The sequence below is a fragment of the Lithobates pipiens genome, unplaced genomic scaffold (assembly GCF_037356315.1).
Source record: "Lithobates pipiens isolate NorthernLeopardFrog02 unplaced genomic scaffold, aLitPip1_a1.2 Scaffold_19, whole genome shotgun sequence".
Taxonomy (NCBI): domain Eukaryota; kingdom Metazoa; phylum Chordata; class Amphibia; order Anura; family Ranidae; genus Lithobates; species Lithobates pipiens.
Window position 1 is genome coordinate 179,840,712 of NW_027507764.1, and position 18,498 is coordinate 179,859,209.

The window sequence follows — 18,498 nt, forward strand, 5'->3', positions numbered from 1 at the left end:
TATGCGCCATTGGACCTGTCCGCAGTACTCTTCAAGTTGTCTGCCCTTTCTGGCCCTCTCGTCTATTCAAAGAATTTGTACTCTTGCTTCCATTATTGAAAAGTGATTGATGAATGGCGGGATGGGCAGATAGATGAAAGGTCTGTGTCCTCCATTCATACAACGCTTTGCATTGCTGGAAACTACAGTAGAGCTTCCATGAAGTATGAATGGAGGGGGTGGGACCTTTCAATCATTCACCTGTCGTCCATTCATAGAAGCTAGCAAATGGAAGAGCTGGGCAGAAAGGGCGGGCATAGTCAGACACTCTTGTTGAGAGCCAGTAACTGGTCCCTCAGTTATATTAACACCTGGCGTACCATAAAATCATAGCAGTGGGTGTAGGGGGGCATCAGAGGATGGAAGATTACCACTGATCTAGAGGACAGAAGCACAAGAGACACGTCCTCCACATAAAGTAAGTAATGCCCTTTGTGCATAGTTTGTAATTTGGTATTTTATTTATTGTTTTGTAGGCAAACGTAGACTTTAAAACCAGTGGTGTGATCATTTTTTATAGTAGGAAATGCAGCCAAATATTATCTTATTTTTTTCATTTTGGAATAGAGTAGAGGAGGGTTCTAACTCCTGTCAATTTTTGTTTTTTGTTTTTTTGCCTATTGACCCATTAGAGATTTCCCTATTTTCTCTTGTCCTCCCATAGACACAACAAGAAGTCTCATCCAGAACTAGTGTGTTCCCACAGGTGTTGTACATTGCCCCTCTATTCCTGTTAAGGGGACAACTCAAATTTTGGAACTTTTTTTTTTTTTCATTTTCAATCCCAGTGCTAATGGTCAAGGGGACACATAAGGAGAATTTTCCTAACGGGGACACAGACAACATAAATCTGACAAGTGAGCTAATCTTTCTGCACTCTATTCAAAACTAAAAAGAAATCATTGGCGGTAGTTGCACTTTAAGGCTAAAATTTAGTCGTTCGGTCTGTGAATAGAGTTGGAATGGAATTAATCATAGGATCCTCACCCAGTCATGGAATGCAATGCATTGTGGGAGAATAGCAGTCATACTAAGTGTCAAAGGGGCAGAAGGTAGTGGGCGAGCAGCGCACTTGTTCAGTCATACTAGCAGTGTGTACTGTTAACCTATAAAGCACCAGAAGAGCAGTATACGGCAGGTATGGAGGGGGGGGGGGAATTTTCCTATACAAAAGTTTTCTTCATTTCCTCCTGAAGAAGCGAATGTCACACAACATGTAGAAGATTTCCTGCACCGCTCTTTGTTGTGTATGGGACTGCGTAGCTGTAGACTGGTTGGCATGCACAGTCTGACCCGTGTCCACATCCTAAAGCGCATATAATGGTCACATGCACATCAGAATGGAGGATGGTGACCTGGACTGATCAATCGTGGTTTCTTTTTATATCATGTAAATGGCTGGATGCATGTGCATCGCTTAGCTGGGGAAGATACGACACTGGGATGTAGTATCAGAAGAAGATAGGCTGACAGAGGCAGTGTGATGCTTTGACCATATTCTGCGGGGAAACCTGATATTCAGGTGGATGTTACTTTGAGAGGTACAAGCTATGTAAACCTTGTTGCTGACCAAGTAGACCCCTTCATGAAAAAGTATTCATAGGCAGTGGCCCCTTTTGGCAGGATAATGCTTCCTGTCACACTGCAAAATGGTTCAAAAATGGTATGAGGAACACGGCGATGAGTTTGAGGTGTTGACTCGGCCTCAATTCTCCAGATCTCAATCCAATCAATCATCTCTAGGATGAGCAGGAAAAAAACAAGTCTGATTGCAGGACTTAAAGGATCTGAGACTGACATCTTGGTTCCAGATACCACAGCATTCCCCTCAGTGGTCTAGTGCCATCTATGCAGGGGCGTAACTATAGGTGGTGCAGCAGTCGCGACCGCAACCGGGCCCTGTGATGCAGGGGGCCCATGCAGCCCCCTCTACATATGGCCGGCAGCAGCATAGGCTGCTAGGAGTACCAGTGCACCATGCACACGGGTGGCTGGAGGTGGAGGGTGACTAGCAGAGCTCCATGCTCGACTATCGCACTGGCTGCTCTTTAGTTGTGCATTCCCTGCAAGACCTGTGTCCTCGGCCGGCTCCTCAGAGTACCCCTCTCCTGCTTCATGCATTGCCGCTCAGTCCAATGTCTGTTCTCCCCAGCCAGAGTCCCGCCCCCCCCAGAGTCCGGCCCACACTGCACTGCATACTTCTCCCGGGTAAACAAACTTTTAGCACACAGATGCAGTGCAGCCCTATGAGAGCTCCCCGGAGGACACTGCAGGCTTGTCTGCCAGCCCCCCTCCACCCCCGTCATACACAGATGATGAAAGGTCTTTCTGGGAGATATGCTGATCGCCCATCCAGCACACTGGATGGAGCCCAGGCCAACATGGATGAGTGCGCGGCCTGCAGCCTGGTCATGGTGAGTGAGAGGACCCCATCCCCCACAAACCATTACATACCCCCTCCATCTCCCCCTGGGGATAGGGACCCCTTCTCACATGGGGACAGGGACCGCCACCTCCCCTGGGGACAGGGACCCCTTCTCACCTGGGGGCAGTAACTTCGTCTGCCCTGGAGAAAAGGACCTCATCTCTTCTGGGGACGGGGACCCCATCCTGCCTAGGGACAGTCCCCCAATGGGGCACCTAAAAAAAAAAAAAAAAAAAAAAAAAAAAAAAAAAAAAACACTACTGATACCAGTGGTGGAACTACAGGGCTCACAAAGGTCATACATGTGACCACGCCCCGGAGTTCGACCGCCGGACTCGGAGGGAAGGGCCCTGGCTGGGGTTCAGGGGGGCCCTTCATGGTTTCTTGCATCAGGGCCCTGAAGGTTCTAGTTACGCCACTGCATCTATGCCTCAACGGGTAAGGAATGTCTTGGCAGAAAATAGGGGAAACTTGTCAATATTAGCTGGGTGGTCATAAAGTTTGTACAGTGCTTTATAAAATTAGGGCAGACAGTACAGCTACAATACAATTCAATACAGGAGGAATCGGAGGGCTCTGCTCATTAGAGCTTACAATCTAGGAGGGAATATGTCATGATAATAGTGACTTTATAAGGAGTGGCCTATTGCATGAAGGATGGCGGTTTAACAGCAGCATGCAGTAATGAGATGCACACTATTAAATAGAACTAATGTGTTTCATGGTGTATCACCCCAAAAATACTAAACTTAAAGTGATTGTAAGGGTGTTTTTTTTTTTTTTTTTTTTTACCACTTCCCTATTGCAGAATGACGGCCGTGCGGTAGTTCAGGTATCCTGACTGGGTGTCATATGACATCCAGCGGGACAACAGCCATCACACGTCCGTGGGGGGCGCGCATCTCGGCAATTGGTGCTGTGGTGTGTCAGTCTGAAACAACAACACCGATCTCGGTAAAGAGCCTCTGTCCGATTACAGCTGATCACGATGTAAACAGGAAGAGCCGTTGATTGTCTTTTCCTCGCATGCATCTGACAGACTTGAGTAGAGGAGAGACGATCGGCTGCTCTCTTGACAGGGGGGGGGGGGGGGCGGGGGCGGGTCTGTGCTGATTGTTCAATAGCGCAGCCCCCCCCTCTGGTCCCATCTCAGACCACTAGTATGCCACCCAGGATCACCAGGATGGCCATCCACACTGGACCGCCAGGTATGCCCCCCTAGACCACCAGGGAAATGCAAATCTGTGCCCAGCTGCCAGTCAGTGCCCACTCACAATGCCTATCAATGCCGCGTATCAGTACCATGTATCAATGCCCCCTATCAGTGCCCAGAAATGCTGCCTATCAGTGCCACCCATAAGTACCCATCTTTGCAGCCTTTCAGTGCCCACCGGTGCTGCATAGCAGTGCCCATCGTCGGTGCCTACTTATTTACATAACTTTATAACAAAAGCAAAACTTTTTTTTATCAACTTTTTTGTTTAGCAAAAAAATAAAAACGGCATAGGTGATCAAATACCACCAAAAGAAAGCTCTATTTGTGGCAACAAAATGATAAAAATTCTGTTTTGGGTAGTGTTGCATGACCGCGCAATTGTCATTTAAAAAGCGACAGCGCAGAAAACTGACAATAGGCTTGGGCAGGAAGGGGAGTAAGTACCAGGTATTGAAGTGGTTAAATAACAAACCTATCATACTTGCCTCCACTGTGCAGCTTGTTTTTGCACAGAGTGGGCCCGAACATCCTCTTCTGGTGGCCCCTGGTGGCTCCTCCCCACATCAGATAACCCCCTAGGAGAAGCTCTCTCCCGAGGGGGGTGACCTTGCGGGCGCGCTCCTGAGTCCAGCATTTGGCGCCCACGTCATTGGATTTGAGTGACCGCAGCAGTGAGCCAATGGCTACACTGCTATCAATCTATCCAATTAAGAGCCAAGATCCCTGGGCAGAGAGACCGTGCGTCCCCGTGGGTCAAGTTCCAGGGCTCAGGCAAGTAAAATGGGCGGGCTGATCGCTGACAGGTGTTTTTTCACCTTAATGCATAGGATGCATTAAGGTGAAAAATATGAAAGTTTACAGCCCCTTTAGACTTTAATGGAATATTTTGTGTTTTACACAAATTTTCTTTATTTAAGGCTAATTAATTCTGAAATCCACTGGAGGCTAATATTTTGGTAAATTTAGATATAACTAGTGCCCCTTGTGAAATAATTTGTATCTATAGTCAGAACTGGTTTATTGTATTTCCAATACAGGAAGAGAGATTTCCTCAACTGGACACAACGTGGTGGGTTTAAAGAAAAAAAAAAAAGGGGGTTTAACCACTTGAGGTCCGGGCCATAGCTGAATTTCTGGGAGGCCGTCGTAGGATGTTCTCCCCAGTGCATGCTCCCTGCGCACTGTGATCACCAAGTCACTGAGAGCAAGGGGCCGGTCCCGGCCCCTTACCATGTGATCAGCTGTCGGCCAATGACAGCTGATCATATGATGTAAACAAAAGCTTGGTAATCGTTTTTTTTTTCTCCTCGCGAGGAGAAAAAAAAAAACGATCGCTGGCTTATGTTAAAGGGACATTGGTCCCGAAGAATAAGGAACACAGGCACCTCATCTGTACCAATCTTTACCCCCTTACTGTGCCACCTGTTATTGCCACCTGCAAGTGCCCACCAGTGCTCATCACTGCCGCCTCATCGGTGTACATCAATGAAGGAGAAAAATTACGTTTTTGCAAAATTTTATGACAAAATATTTTTTTTTTTTTTCGGTCTTTTTCAATTTTTTTTTTTTTTTTTACAAAAAATAAAACCGCAGAGCTGATCAAATACCACCAAAATAAATTTCTATTTGTGGGGAAAAATGTGAAATTTTTTATTTGGGTACATTGTTGTATGACTGCAATTGTCATTCAAAGTGTGTCAGCGCTGAAATCTGAAAATTGGTCTGGACAGGAGGGGGGTTTTAAGTGCCCAGTAAGCAAGTGGTTAAGGAGCAAAAAATAAAAATTTTGCCATAAAGATTTTTTCGCTTCTAAATTTTTCTCTGCAACTGAGCTACTTTTTCATGTGACTGCAAAAACTTTCTGCATTTTAATTTTTTTTCATACACGTATCCTTTATCATGTGCTTTTTTTATCTTCACTCTTGAATGTTCCAGCGAACTTCTGCTTGTATTTTTATATTTGTATTGTGCCGTTTGGTCAAATTCTTCATCCGCTTTGCTTCACTACAGAAGATAAGTCTCTAACAAAACCTTCTATTCTTTCCTGTTGTCTAAAATGTGTGCTCAGCGGTGTGCACTGTCAGCGTTTTGTTTTCCTGAAGCAATTTTAGGGAATGTTTTCAAAAGTAAAGTCACAATGACACCTGTTGCTATCGGAAGAAAGAAAATCCTTATTCCTTTTAAGTGTATTGTTTTAGCGATTTTGAGATTGGACAGGTTGTTATTATGTATACGCTGTTGACTGTGCAGTGACCTAAAATATCTGTTAGGCTCCATTGCAAACCTAATAGATATTTCATAATATGAATTTTATGAATAATATGAATTTTGCCGTGGAGTTGACTAGAGGCTGTTTCTAGACATAAGGCTCAATTCACAAAGCTTTAACTCGGGGATAACAGCATGCCTAGGACCGCTGGACTGGTTGATTATTTTTAATTTATTTTAACACCCCACCTGCACCAAAATCTTCTGAAGCAATAAAGTGGTAGCAGGAGGGGCTTAATTGGACAGTTAAATAAAACCTGAGCCTACTCCCCCCTATACACAGCACACACATGCCACAGCCTCCCTTCCCCAAGCCCATATTCCCCACAGTACAGATATTCCATATTGTTGATAAATCGCTTGTCCCAGCCTATACAGACCCCTCAGTAAAGGCCTCCCTCCCCAGTACAAACCCCTCAGTATTAACTGACCCTCCCCCACACAGCACATCAGTGAAGGCCTCCCTCCCCAGTACAGACCCCTCGTGCAGGCCTTCCTTCCAGTAGAGACCCCTCGGTGCAGGCCTTCCTCCCAGTACATACTCCTCGGTGCAGGCCTTCCTCCCAGTACAGACCCCTCAGTGAAAGGCCTTCCTCCCAGTTCAGACCCCTCAGTGCAGGCCTTCCTCCCAGTACAGACCCCCTCGGTGCAGGCCTTCCTCCCAGTACAGACCCCCTCGGTGCAGGCCTCCCTCCCCAGTACAGACCCCCTCGGTGCAGGCCTCCCTCCCCAGTACAGACAACCTCGGTGCAGGCCTCCCTCCCCAGTACAGACAACCTCGGTGCAGGCCTCCCTCCCCAGTACAGACAACCTCAGTGCAGGCCTCCCTCCCCAGTACAGACAACCTCAGTGCAGGCCTCCCTCCCCAGTACAGACAACCTCAGTGCAGGCCTCCCTCCCCAGTACAGACAACCTCAGTGCAGGCCTCCCTCCCCAGTACAGACAACCTCAGTGCAGGCCTCCCTCCCCAGTACAGACAACCTCAGTGCAGGCCTCCCTCCCCAGTACAGACAACCTCAGTGCAGGCCTCCCTCCCCCACACAGCACACCAATACAGACCCCTCAGTGCAGAAACTCAAAATAAGCATGCACAGTTTTACATAAAACCAACTTTGTACCTTCTGAAGCTATCAGAGTAGCCCTACTATATGCATTATCTCACAAAAATGAGTAAACCCTCACATTTTTGTAAAATATTTTATTCTATATTTTCATGTGACAACAATGAAGAAATTACAATTTTAATATAATGTAAAGTAGTGAGTGTACAGCTTGTATAACACACAGCCATTAATGATTAAACCGCTGGCAACAAAAGTTAGTACACCCTACGTGAAAATGTCCAGATTGGGTCCAAAGTGTCAATATTTTGTGTGGCAACTATTATTTTCCAGCACTGCCTTAACCCTCTTGGGCATGGAGTTCACCAGAGCTTCACAGGTTGCCACTGGAGTCCTCTTCCACTCCTCCAGGATGACATCACGTAACTGTTGAATGTCAGAGACCTTGCACCCCCTCCTTCTTCCGTTTGAGGATACCCCACAGATGCTCAATAGGGTTTAAGTCTGGAGACATGCTTGGTCAGTCCATCACCTTTACTCTCAGCTTCTTTAGCAAGGCAGTGGTCATCTTGACGGTGTGTTTGGGGTCGTTATCATGTTGGAATACTGCCCTGCGTCCCAGTCTCCCAAGGGAGGGGGATCATGCTCTGCTTCAGTATATCACAGTACATGTTGGCATTCATGGTTTCCTCAATGAACTGTAGCGGTGCCGGAAGCACTCATGCAGCCCCAGACCATGACACTCCCACCACCATGCTTGACTGAAGGCCAGACTGAATGCCTACGACATCTTTATGTAGAGCAACAATTCTTTTTCTCAGATTCTCCGAGAGTTCTTTGCCATGAGGTGCCATGTTGAACTTTCAGTGACCAGTTTGAGAGTGAGAGCGATAATGCCAAATTTAACACACCTGCTCCCCATTTATGCCTGAGACCCTGTAACACTAACGAGTCACAGGACACCGGGGAGGGAAAATGGCTAATTGGGCCTAATTTGTATTCACTGTTGTTGCCAGTGGTTTAGACATTAATGGCTGTGTGAGTTATTTTGAAGGGGCAGCAAATTGACACTGTTATACAAGCTGTAAACTCACTACTTTACATTGTAGCAAAGTGTAATTTCTTCAGTGTTGTCACATGAAAAGATATAATAAAATATTTACAAAAATGTTAGGGGTGTACTCACTTTTGTGAGATACTCTATATTGATGGTTAGGGGAACTGCTCCATAGTGACATAATGAAAACTACAGATCTTAGTTTATTTTGCTGCTTTTGTTTTTTTACAAAAAAATGGTGCAGCTAAAGAAGCTGCACCATTGTGTGTAGTGTGCTGGCAGGACATCAGGAAAAAGTCCTGCCAACAGCTTCTTTGGAGCTGTGAAGGAGCGATGTGTTTACCGCTCCTCCACCGCTGCTCCCCATTGAAATCAATGGGGCAGCGCTGTAATACCGCCGGCAAAACACCGCTATTGCGGCGTATTGCCGGCGGTTTTAACCCTTTCTCGGCCGCTAGCGGGGGGCAAAAGCGACCCGCTAGCAGCCGAAATGCACCGCAAATCCGGCGGTAAAATAAGACTAAAAATAGCGGCGTTTTACCGCCCACGCTATGGGCGGTGTGGTGTGAAAGGGGTCTTAATGCGCATGGCTCATTGTCCGAAAAAGGTGCAGTAGCTTCTTGGTGTGAAAAAAGCTCAGTAGCACAATGCACTGATGTGAATGAGGCTTAAAGGGTGACTCCACTTTCATGGGGATAAAAAGCGAATAATAATAAAAAAAAAATCTATATAGAGTATTGTGACTCAAGTCGTATTGTAATTGAATTTTATTAAAAATAACCTTTTTCCTTTTCAATCTGCAGCTCGGTGTAATTTTTCTGTAAAATGCAATGCAATATGGCTACCTGGAGGCATTCTATACACAGAATGCCACTCAGAAACATAATGTTCTGCTTGTGTGATTGGCTCATTCGTTTTCCCAGAAGTCTACCCTAAGATACAAGTCAGATTTTGACATCCCTGCAACAAAAATGTAATTTTTATTGAGATGCTTCCAATAGGAAATCACATCTAAAGGGACCCTAAATTTTTCCTCATTAGAGGCCTGCAGGTGCAGCAGCTGATTGATAACTATTTTACGAAATTACGAAACCTTTCCCATTAGATTCAGTTACCACATGGACACGGACATACACATGGGGATTTCTTGAGAATAACAAAAGGTAGGAATCTGCAACAGTTTGTTAAAATCCTTGTAATGTACATAGATCACCCAGAGAGGAATTTACTTTTTTTTTTTTTTTTTCAACAAAACTATGAAGCCTGTCACCAGCCTGTCCACTAGACACAGCCTATGACCAATCACTATACTGGTGTTTCATCTGATTTTGTAACGAAAGTGACGTTCCGTCACCGCCATCATGCTACGCCCTGCACTCGTCCACAGTAAGGATACAGTGAGAAGGTGGCAAGTGGACATCTTGTTACACCCACCGGCGTCATGCATTTCACACTAAGTTCAACAGTAAACTCTGCTTATATAGGGAAATTATGTATTTAGAAATCCTTCTGACTGTTTTGATGTTGATTTTTCAAAGCAGTGATGTTCTGTCATATTAACAAACCTGTGAGATCAGCAGGCTTGCTGCTGCTTTTAAAATTCAACATCTAAACGGTCAGATGGATTTTTAAATACTGTATTTCACTTTATAAGCTGAGTTTACTTTTAAAAATAAGTGTGACATGCTAGACTTTGGTGGGTGTAACAAGATGCCCCCTTGCTGTCTTCTCACTGTAACCTTATTGTGGACGAGTGCAGGGTGTAGCAAAATGACGGCGACAGAACATCCTTTCTGTTACAAAATCTGACTGGTTGCCTAATCTGACAAAACACCAGCCCACTGCCAGTACCATGTGATCGCTGTGACCAATCACAGTAGATCACATGACAATTGTAAACAATGGATGGCTTACCAGGGGTGCCCAACCTTTGAGGAGCGAGGGCCACTGAAAGAGTAACTCCACTTTTGCTGAGAAAAAAACATTCTCCTCATGGGTGATCTATGTACATTGTAAGGATTATAACAACGTTTGTTGCAGACTCCTACCTTTTTGTTATTCTGAAGAAATCCCTGTGTGTTTGTCTGTGCCTCTGTACTGAGTTAGTCTAGAGTGGTTTCATTATTAACTGTTGGGTGTGCAGCTGCTGGGTCTGCATCCCTTTAGACATGCTCCTATTGAAAAGGATCTCTCCAAAAATTGAATTTTTGTTGCAGGGGGATGCTTGAAATCTGACTTGTATCTTAGTTCTGGAAAAATTGGCGAGCCAATCACAGAAGCAGGACATGTTTCTGGGGAGTGGTCCGTACACACTGTGTACAGAACAACTTCAGGTGGCCATATTGCTTTTTCTCAGAAAATTACAGCAGCTGCAGATTGAAAAGGAAAAGTAACTTTTGATTAACAATATGATTAGTGTCGCAATCATATGTGCTATATTATTTTTGCTTTATTTGCTATTTTTTTTTTTCCCACAAAAGTGCAGTTACCCTTAAGTGACTTGGTAACTGGTCGTGGGCCTCAATGAGCAAAGCAGGCCGATGGCAGGTCTGTGTTCACTCTGCATATGCAGAGCAAACATGGACACAGCCCGCTGTACTTTTATTTTATTTTTTTTTATTTTTTTTGTTTTACATTTCTTCACTTGACAAAAAATTACAACGTCAAAAACTCTTAGTAAATACCATGGGCTGCTTTCTTTCTAAAAAAAAAAAAAAAAAGGTCATTTGGGAAATATTTGTACTGTCCTGGTGTTTTCGGACTTCATGAAATGAGATGGGCTGTCAGTACATCAGGATTGACACATTTTCCTTATTTACCAAACTTTTGTTCTTTTTAACAATACAGAAAATAAATGTCAGTTTTTACTAGTGAATTGAAGATTATGTCAATCTGTGTTTTGATTCATATTTATTTGTCCTTTTTTCCTTTTTTTTTTTTTTTGCACAGATATAAGAGAGTATTTTCTGTGGGAACACATGCCATTACCACGTACAATCCAACCACCCTTGAAGTTACAAATCAGGTATGTTTTTTCATGATTTGATTAATTTAGGCCCGCTTCATATTAGTGCGATTTCAGATGCGACTCAACGCAACAGACACATGACAATGGAAATCACGTTGATTTCAGTGGTGCCTGTTCAGAGTGCAACGCAACGGCAGTGTGACTTTGGGGAGGGTACCTGTGCTACCCTCATTGCATGCGGCACTATTTTTTGCCCTATAGACTTCAATGGAGAAGCAGGAAAAACTGGTACAAAAAAATGGTGTGGAGGTCCCCCCACAAGCCATACCAGATCTTGTGCATTGGTATGGATTTTAAGGAGGACCCCATGCCAAAAAAAAAAAAAAAAGTTATGTCTCCCCTAAAATCCATGCCACACTTATCCAAGCATGCAGCTTGGCAGGCTTGAAAAGGGGGGGGGGGGGGTGGAGTGGAGAGCGTGTGGGTCCCCTTTTCATGAACAATACCAGGCCACATGCCTTCAACATGGGGGGGGGGGTACTTAGCCAGGGCCTTTTTCTCACAACTCTGGTACAGTGGTTGTGGGAGTGCGGGGGTGACTTATCGAAATTACCAATGGGACCACCAGATAATGTGATCTCACAGATAACATGACCATGGCTTGGGAACTCCATATGGACGCATCACTGTGCTTTCCATCATTCATGTGCAGCTTTGCCTTGACACAAGTTTCCACCATATTTGTATGTGTTGTATACTGGAAGATAGTAAAGTGCTGTAGGCTGCAAACTAGAAAGGTTGCAGGGGCAAAGACCCTTATGGTCCATAATTTGCCAAGAAGCCTTTACATCTGCTGCTGTATCACTTGGAAGACACATTATTTTATAATGGAATACAGTGAATAGTATTAAAAAAAAAAAAATCACACTTGTCTACTTAGGTTCTGTATATTTGTGCATTGAGCCTGTTGGCCATCTACAGTGCCTTGAAAAAGTATTCATACCCCTTAATATTTTCAGATTTTGTCATGTTACAACCAACAACGTGTTTTATTGAGGATTTATGTGATGGACAAACACAAAGTGGCACATATTTGTGAAGTGGAAGGAAAATGATAAATGGTTTTCAAAATTCTTTACAAATATGTGAAAAGTGCATTTGTATTCAGCCCCCCTGAGTCAATACTTTGTAGAACAACCTTTCACTGCAATTACAGCTGCAGGTCTTTTTGGGGATGTCTCTACCAACTTGTCACATCTAGAGAGTGACATTTTTGCCCATTCTTCTTTGCAAAATAGCTCAAGCTCTTTCAGATTGGATGGAGAGCAACTGTGACCAGCAATTTTCTCTTGTCACAGATTCTCAATTGGATTTAGGTCTGATCTTTGAGCCATTCTAACACATGAATATGCTTTGATCTAAACCATTCCATTGTAGCTCTGGCTATATGTTTGAGGTCGTTGACCTGCTGGAAAGTGAACCTCTGCCCCAGTCTCAAGTCTTTTGCAGACTCTAACAGGTTTCTTCTAAGATTGGCTCCATCCATCTTCCCATCAACTCTGACCAGCTTCCCTGTCCCTGTTGAAGAAAAGCAACCCCACAACATGATGCAGCCACCACCATGTTTCACAGTGGGGACCAGGGTGATGTGCAGTGTTAGTTTTTCACCACACATAGCGTTTTGCTTTTAGGCCAAAAGTTCAATCTCCCTACCAATGTCCATGGCTATGGTCTTGCCCGACCTACTCCTGTGTAATGTTGGACCATTTCAAAAGCTAGCATTCTGACTGGATAAGAGTTCTGTGTACTTGTCAAACTTGGACTGGCCATACACTGATTTTTTTTTTTTTTTTTTATCCAGCGTGAAGAAAGATTCCTCTTTGCACGCTACATTGAGGTTAGATGAATTTCCTGTTGTGGCTACTATATTTTGAGAACCCCTGCCGGTAGCTGTCAATATACCTGAACAGCAGCTGCACCTGACGAAATACATTCATTGTTTGGCTGACATTTTTCCACCCAGTTTCTTTTGATATTTCAGTCGATCATTGTCGGGCGGGAGGGGACTGACCAGGCCTCCCAGGAAGTGAATCTTCAGAATTCAGCCAATTCATTATCTTTAGTTTCCCAGTTTCCTTGAGTGTATCAGATTTCTTATTGGCATCTTAAGTCTAGGTTCAACTCTATGGGAGCTGCATTTTTGATGCATTTTGTGTGCAGTTTTCATGCATTTTTCTTTCTTTTTTTTTCTCTTCTTTTTAACACGCTGTGTATAGATGGTTGCTAAGTAGCAGACCGGAAAGCCGGGTTCCCTGCTGACAGCTGAATGTAAAAAAAAAAAAAAAAAAAAAAAAACTGCTGGCAAAGAAAAAAAAAAAGTTCGGGTCTGGTATAGATTTTGAGGGGGGCCCCATGCCAAAATAATCCACACCCAGACCCTTACCCAAGGTTGTAGCCCGGCAGGTCAGGAAAGGGAGGAGACAAGCTAATGCCCCCCCCCCCTTTAACCAGAGCAGGCCATATGGGGGCGCTTTGGAACAGGGGGCCTCTTCCCCACAACCCTGGGCTGTGTCATCATGGGGGTCTGTGGGTGAGGGGGGCTTACCGGCATCTTGAAGCCCTCTTTAACTAAAAACTTTTATTATTAAAAAAAACTTGTCAAAAACTCTTGTACTGTCTTTGCTCACTTTTACATTTTTTTTTTACTATGTACCCCATACTCATTCACATAGGTGGGGGTGGGATCTGGGGTCTCCTTGTGCTCGCTTGTCCCCCCTCCCTTTCCTGCTTGGCAAAGGGCCTAGTATGGATTTTGGGGGGGGGGCACGGGGGCACATTCTTCTTATTTTTTCCTCCCAAATTATTTATTTTATATTTTTTTACGTTCCACTGTCCAGCGGGGAACTCCACTGATGACTCATCGGTTGTCAAGGACGTGGCGGTTGGCTTCCTGGCCTGCTCTATAGCAACAAAATTTAAGCGTGTTAGAGAGAGGAAAAAAAGCAAATTGCATCAAAAATGGGGAAACTCTTGCGTTTTTGGTGTGGGTCTTACACGCAAAACGCAAACTGCTGCGGGGAAAAAAAAAAAAATCCCTCACCCTTTCCAAAAATGCACTGGCTGAGAAATGCAAAGATGTGAATGTGTACCATAGGAAACCATGATAAATGGACTGTAGTGCTTTACTACAATACGCACTAAAAAGCACATAGGTGTGAATGTAAGGTAAAGGGAGAGGTCTTATCGATAGGTGCTTCTGTTCATTTAGGGTTTTTTTCCACTTCAGTTGAGCAAGTTCACAAAGCGAAAAACAGATGGGTCTTTTTGAGATTTTGAAATCCATGTGCAATTGGGAATATACCCTTCAAATAATCACTGTTTTGGTGCTGATTAAAAGATGGTGTTGCATGGAAAACATCCTTGTGCAAATCCTTGGATCCATTGGAACATATATTTTCTTCTCTAATGAGTGTAAGACCCTTTTAAGCTCCCCCTCCAAGTGAGGTAACCTGCCTTCCCGCCCCTCCTCTTGCGTACTGCACCCACCCTTTATAAACCTCTTGCCTTTTTTCCAGCTCTTTTCTTCCCTTTCCATGCCCCCTGCCTACACCCCTCACCTTTCTTCCCCACTCCAGCATCCTGTGTATATGTGTATATATATATATATATATATATATATATATATATATATATATATATATATATATATATATATATATATATATATATTATATATATATTATATATATATATATATATGTGTGTGTTTGTGTGTGTGTATATATATATATATATATATATATATATATATATATATATATATATATATATATAAATCTCCTGTACTTGCATGGCATGGGGGACAAAAGTTTTGTATCTTCAGCATTCATACAGTTATATATGATCTAGAGTGGTAAGGGTTTGCCAATATGCTCATGTTGCATGAAGTCTAGATTTTCCATACTGTAGTTGTATCTCCTTGATTGGTTCTCTCTGCACTTTAGAATGTATACGCTGTATGCGATGTTTTTGAATGTTACTGCGTTACTATCTAAACTTGGCTGTCTACTGTATGTATGTTCCATCATTTTTCTTTGTGAATGCTGGCTACTTTAAATAAAGAATTAGCAAAATAATAAAAAAGAGGGTGTCGCAATCTGTTGCTAGATTCAATCTAGTTTATTTAAAATATGTAAAATCTTGATAAACTAGCTTGCTGTGTCATGGCTATTTTGAATATGATGTGCTTTTTTTTTTTTTGTCTTTTCATGTCTCAGTGGCCTTATGGAGACATTTGCGGTATCAGCCCCGTGGGCAAAGGACAAGGATCAGAATTTGCTCTTACATTTCGAAAGGGCAGTGGGAAGAAATCTGAAACATTAAAATTTTCTACAGATCACAGAACAGAACTTCTTACTGAAGCCCTGGTAAGATATTTGCTGAATGAGCATTTTTTTTTTTTTACTCAATTGACGGCAACTGATTTTACATACATATTTTGAGACTGTTTATTTACTGGAATGTGTGTATGTTTATCTTCATTGTCATTGTACGCTAATTTTATTTTGAACAGTACTGTAAGAAGTTTACAAATGAGTATTTTTTTTTTTTCTGCCCTTAGAGATTTAGAACCGACTTTTCTGAAGGGAAGATTACTGGAAGGGCAAGTATATTCATAGTATTCATAGGCTTGCAACCATGATTCTGATGTTAGACATAGAAATGTTTAAAGTTGATGTGTAGCAAGTAGTGTTATTTCTAGTTGGCCCTGTAATGCAGCTTTTTTTTAATGCTTACCTGCCATGGGGATCTTTTGTAATTTGACTCTATAGCAACCTATCAGATCTTTTATTTCATCTTCTACCATGAATAAAAGATACAACCAGATTGGTGGCTATAAGCAACTGCTTTGTGTTTCTCCAGGTTTTGGAGTTTTTGTACATTGTAGTAGTAGTAGTAGTAGTACTAGTTTTGTAATGTTTGGCTTCATGTACACTGCTGCTGGTAAACTGACTTTTAGGAGCAGTTGAGTGTTTTTTTTCTCAGCTGCCCCTGAACTCTCGTCTGTTATCTTGTCAGTACATGTACGCAGGGTTGTTTTTATAGTAGTTTCTAGGCAGTTGAGCTTAGAAGCATTTTGTGGAAAGCAAGAAAATGCATTCTGGACAGACGTTCAGAGGCATTTGAAATGCCAAACACCTGTAACAGCTTGTAAATGCGGTAACCCGCGTTTAGCCGCATTTCGGTTTACAGGCATTTTTAATTTTTGACTATTTGGAAAAAAAAAAAGTTCCTAAATGCAAACGTGGCATGTAAACGTGGCAAAATGGACGTTTTTAAATGTCGGTTGCTATGTGTCAAGTTAAATCATTCAGGGAAGATTGTAAAACGCCCCATGTACAATTAAGCCTTACAGTCTGAAGCTGACATACTGCTAAAAATGATTCCGATTCATATCTAATCTGCTCCATTCACAAACCATGCAAAGAAAAAGAAGGAATGCAATTACGATAACTTTTACAACTGTACTGTAGTTTGTCTTATTTCCATGTCTTGGGTCTAATTCTAGAGGTATAACTGCTATAAACATCACTGGAGTGATACAAGAAGATTAGTCACTCTGGAAGTTACTCCTGGGGGAATAGACCAAATTGATCCAGCAACAAATCGTGTCCTCTGCTCTTATGACTATCGGAATATAGAAGGCTTTGCAGAGGTCCCCGACTACCAAGGAGGATTCTGCATTCTCTATGGGGGTTTTAGTCGTCTGGTGAGTTTTGAGAAATGATTTTTGTTTAGTATATAAACCATTACCATTTATCCATTACACTTTTTATCCATAACCAAACACTGCTTCCATGGAGTTAATTCTCCAGCCTTCTTTATTAGAGGTCGACCGATATGGGTTTTTCTGTGGCCGATGCCGATACCAATATTTAGAAATCTCCATGGCCGATATATGATGCCGATTTATTTTTTTGGGCCGATGTGTTAGGCCGATAATTTTTTTTTTTTTTTCCCCTTCATCTCATAAAATCTAACAGTTAGACACCTTTCACACTGGGGCGTTTTTTAGGCGCTTTTGGGCTAAAAATAGCGCCTGTAAAGTGCCTGCAAAATGGCTCCCCTGCAGTCTGTGTGACAGCCTGAGTGCTTTCACACTGAGGAGATGCGCTGGCAGGACGTTAAAAAAAGGCCGGCAAGCAGCACCTTTGGAGTGGTGTATACCGCTCCTACACCACTCCTGCCCATTGAAATGAATGCTGCCGAAGCACCTGCAATGTGATTTGGCAGCGGCGCTTCACGGGCACATTTAACCCCTTCCTCGGCTGCTAGCTGGATTATAAGTGCCCCACTAGCAGCCGAATAGCGCCGCTAAAATGACGGTAAAGCGCTGCTAAAACTGGCAGCATTTTACCGTCAACGCCTGCCTGCTCCAGTGTGAAACAGTGATACAGAAATGTTCTTACATTTAAACATTTATTAAACAAAACAAACATCCAATCAGTTCACTTGTATGTATAATTTAGATTATTATATTAAATACACAAGAACAGGTAATCAAAACTTTTGGATGGGAAAAAAAAAGGGCTAACTTAAGGGTCCTTTCACACGGGGCGGATCAGTTCTGATCCGCCCCGTGGATGTCCGTTTGCTCAGCGGGGATCACTCCGCCGATCCCCGCTGAGCAGGGAGATGACAGGTCTGTCTCCGCACACTGTGCAGGGACGGACCTGTCACAGCGCCGCTCTCCCCTATGGGAGATCGGATGACGACGGACCGCAGTGCCCGTCGTCATCCGATCCGATCCGCAGACGGATGGAAAAATAGCTTTTTCCTCCGTCACACTTTTTCGGATCGGAGCGGGTCGGATGTCAGCGGACATGTCACCGCTGACATCCGACGCTCCATAGAGCTCTATGGAGCACCCGTTCAGGTCCGCCTGAAAAACTGACAGGCGGGCCTGAACGGGACGTTAGTGTGAAAGGGGCCTTACTGTTTTTATTTTATTTATTTATTTTAATCCGTGTATTTTTTTTCAAAAAAATTGCGTTTGAAAGACCGCTGCACAAATACCGTGTGACATAAAATATTGAAACAACCGCTATTTTATTTCCTAGGATCTCTGCTAAATATATATATATATATATATATATATATATATATATATATATATATACACACACACACACGTTTTGGGGGTTCTAAGTGAATTTCTAGCAGAAAATACAGGATTATTATTTGTAAACATCAAGTGTCAAAAAAGATTTAGTCTTTAAATGGTTAAACTGAGAACTTCTACACACTGAGTTGACTTCATTCAGAAGTGGAAACATTGTATCTCTTTTTGATCTTTTCTTGGCAGACTGCCCAGAGAGGAGACAAGTGGCTTCACTGCTGTCTTCAGGTAACTTGCATTGACTTCTATTACTGAAGTAATTTGCAAGTCGTGCTGAATATATC

General features: G+C 43.1%; 1 protein-coding gene across 1 annotated transcript in view; it reads left to right on the top strand.

The window, feature by feature from the left end:
• DNAJC13 (DnaJ heat shock protein family (Hsp40) member C13) overlaps positions 1-18,498 on the top strand; it is a 270,970-nt gene that overhangs the window by 85,846 nt on the left and 166,626 nt on the right. Inside the window, exons 3-6 of the mRNA XM_077491519.1 lie at positions 11,016-11,091; positions 15,312-15,461; positions 15,656-15,697; positions 16,604-16,804. Coding sequence (XP_077347645.1) covers positions 11,016-11,091; positions 15,312-15,461; positions 15,656-15,697; positions 16,604-16,804 — 469 coding nt within the window. The remainder of the gene's footprint in view (positions 1-11,015; positions 11,092-15,311; positions 15,462-15,655; positions 15,698-16,603; positions 16,805-18,498) is intronic.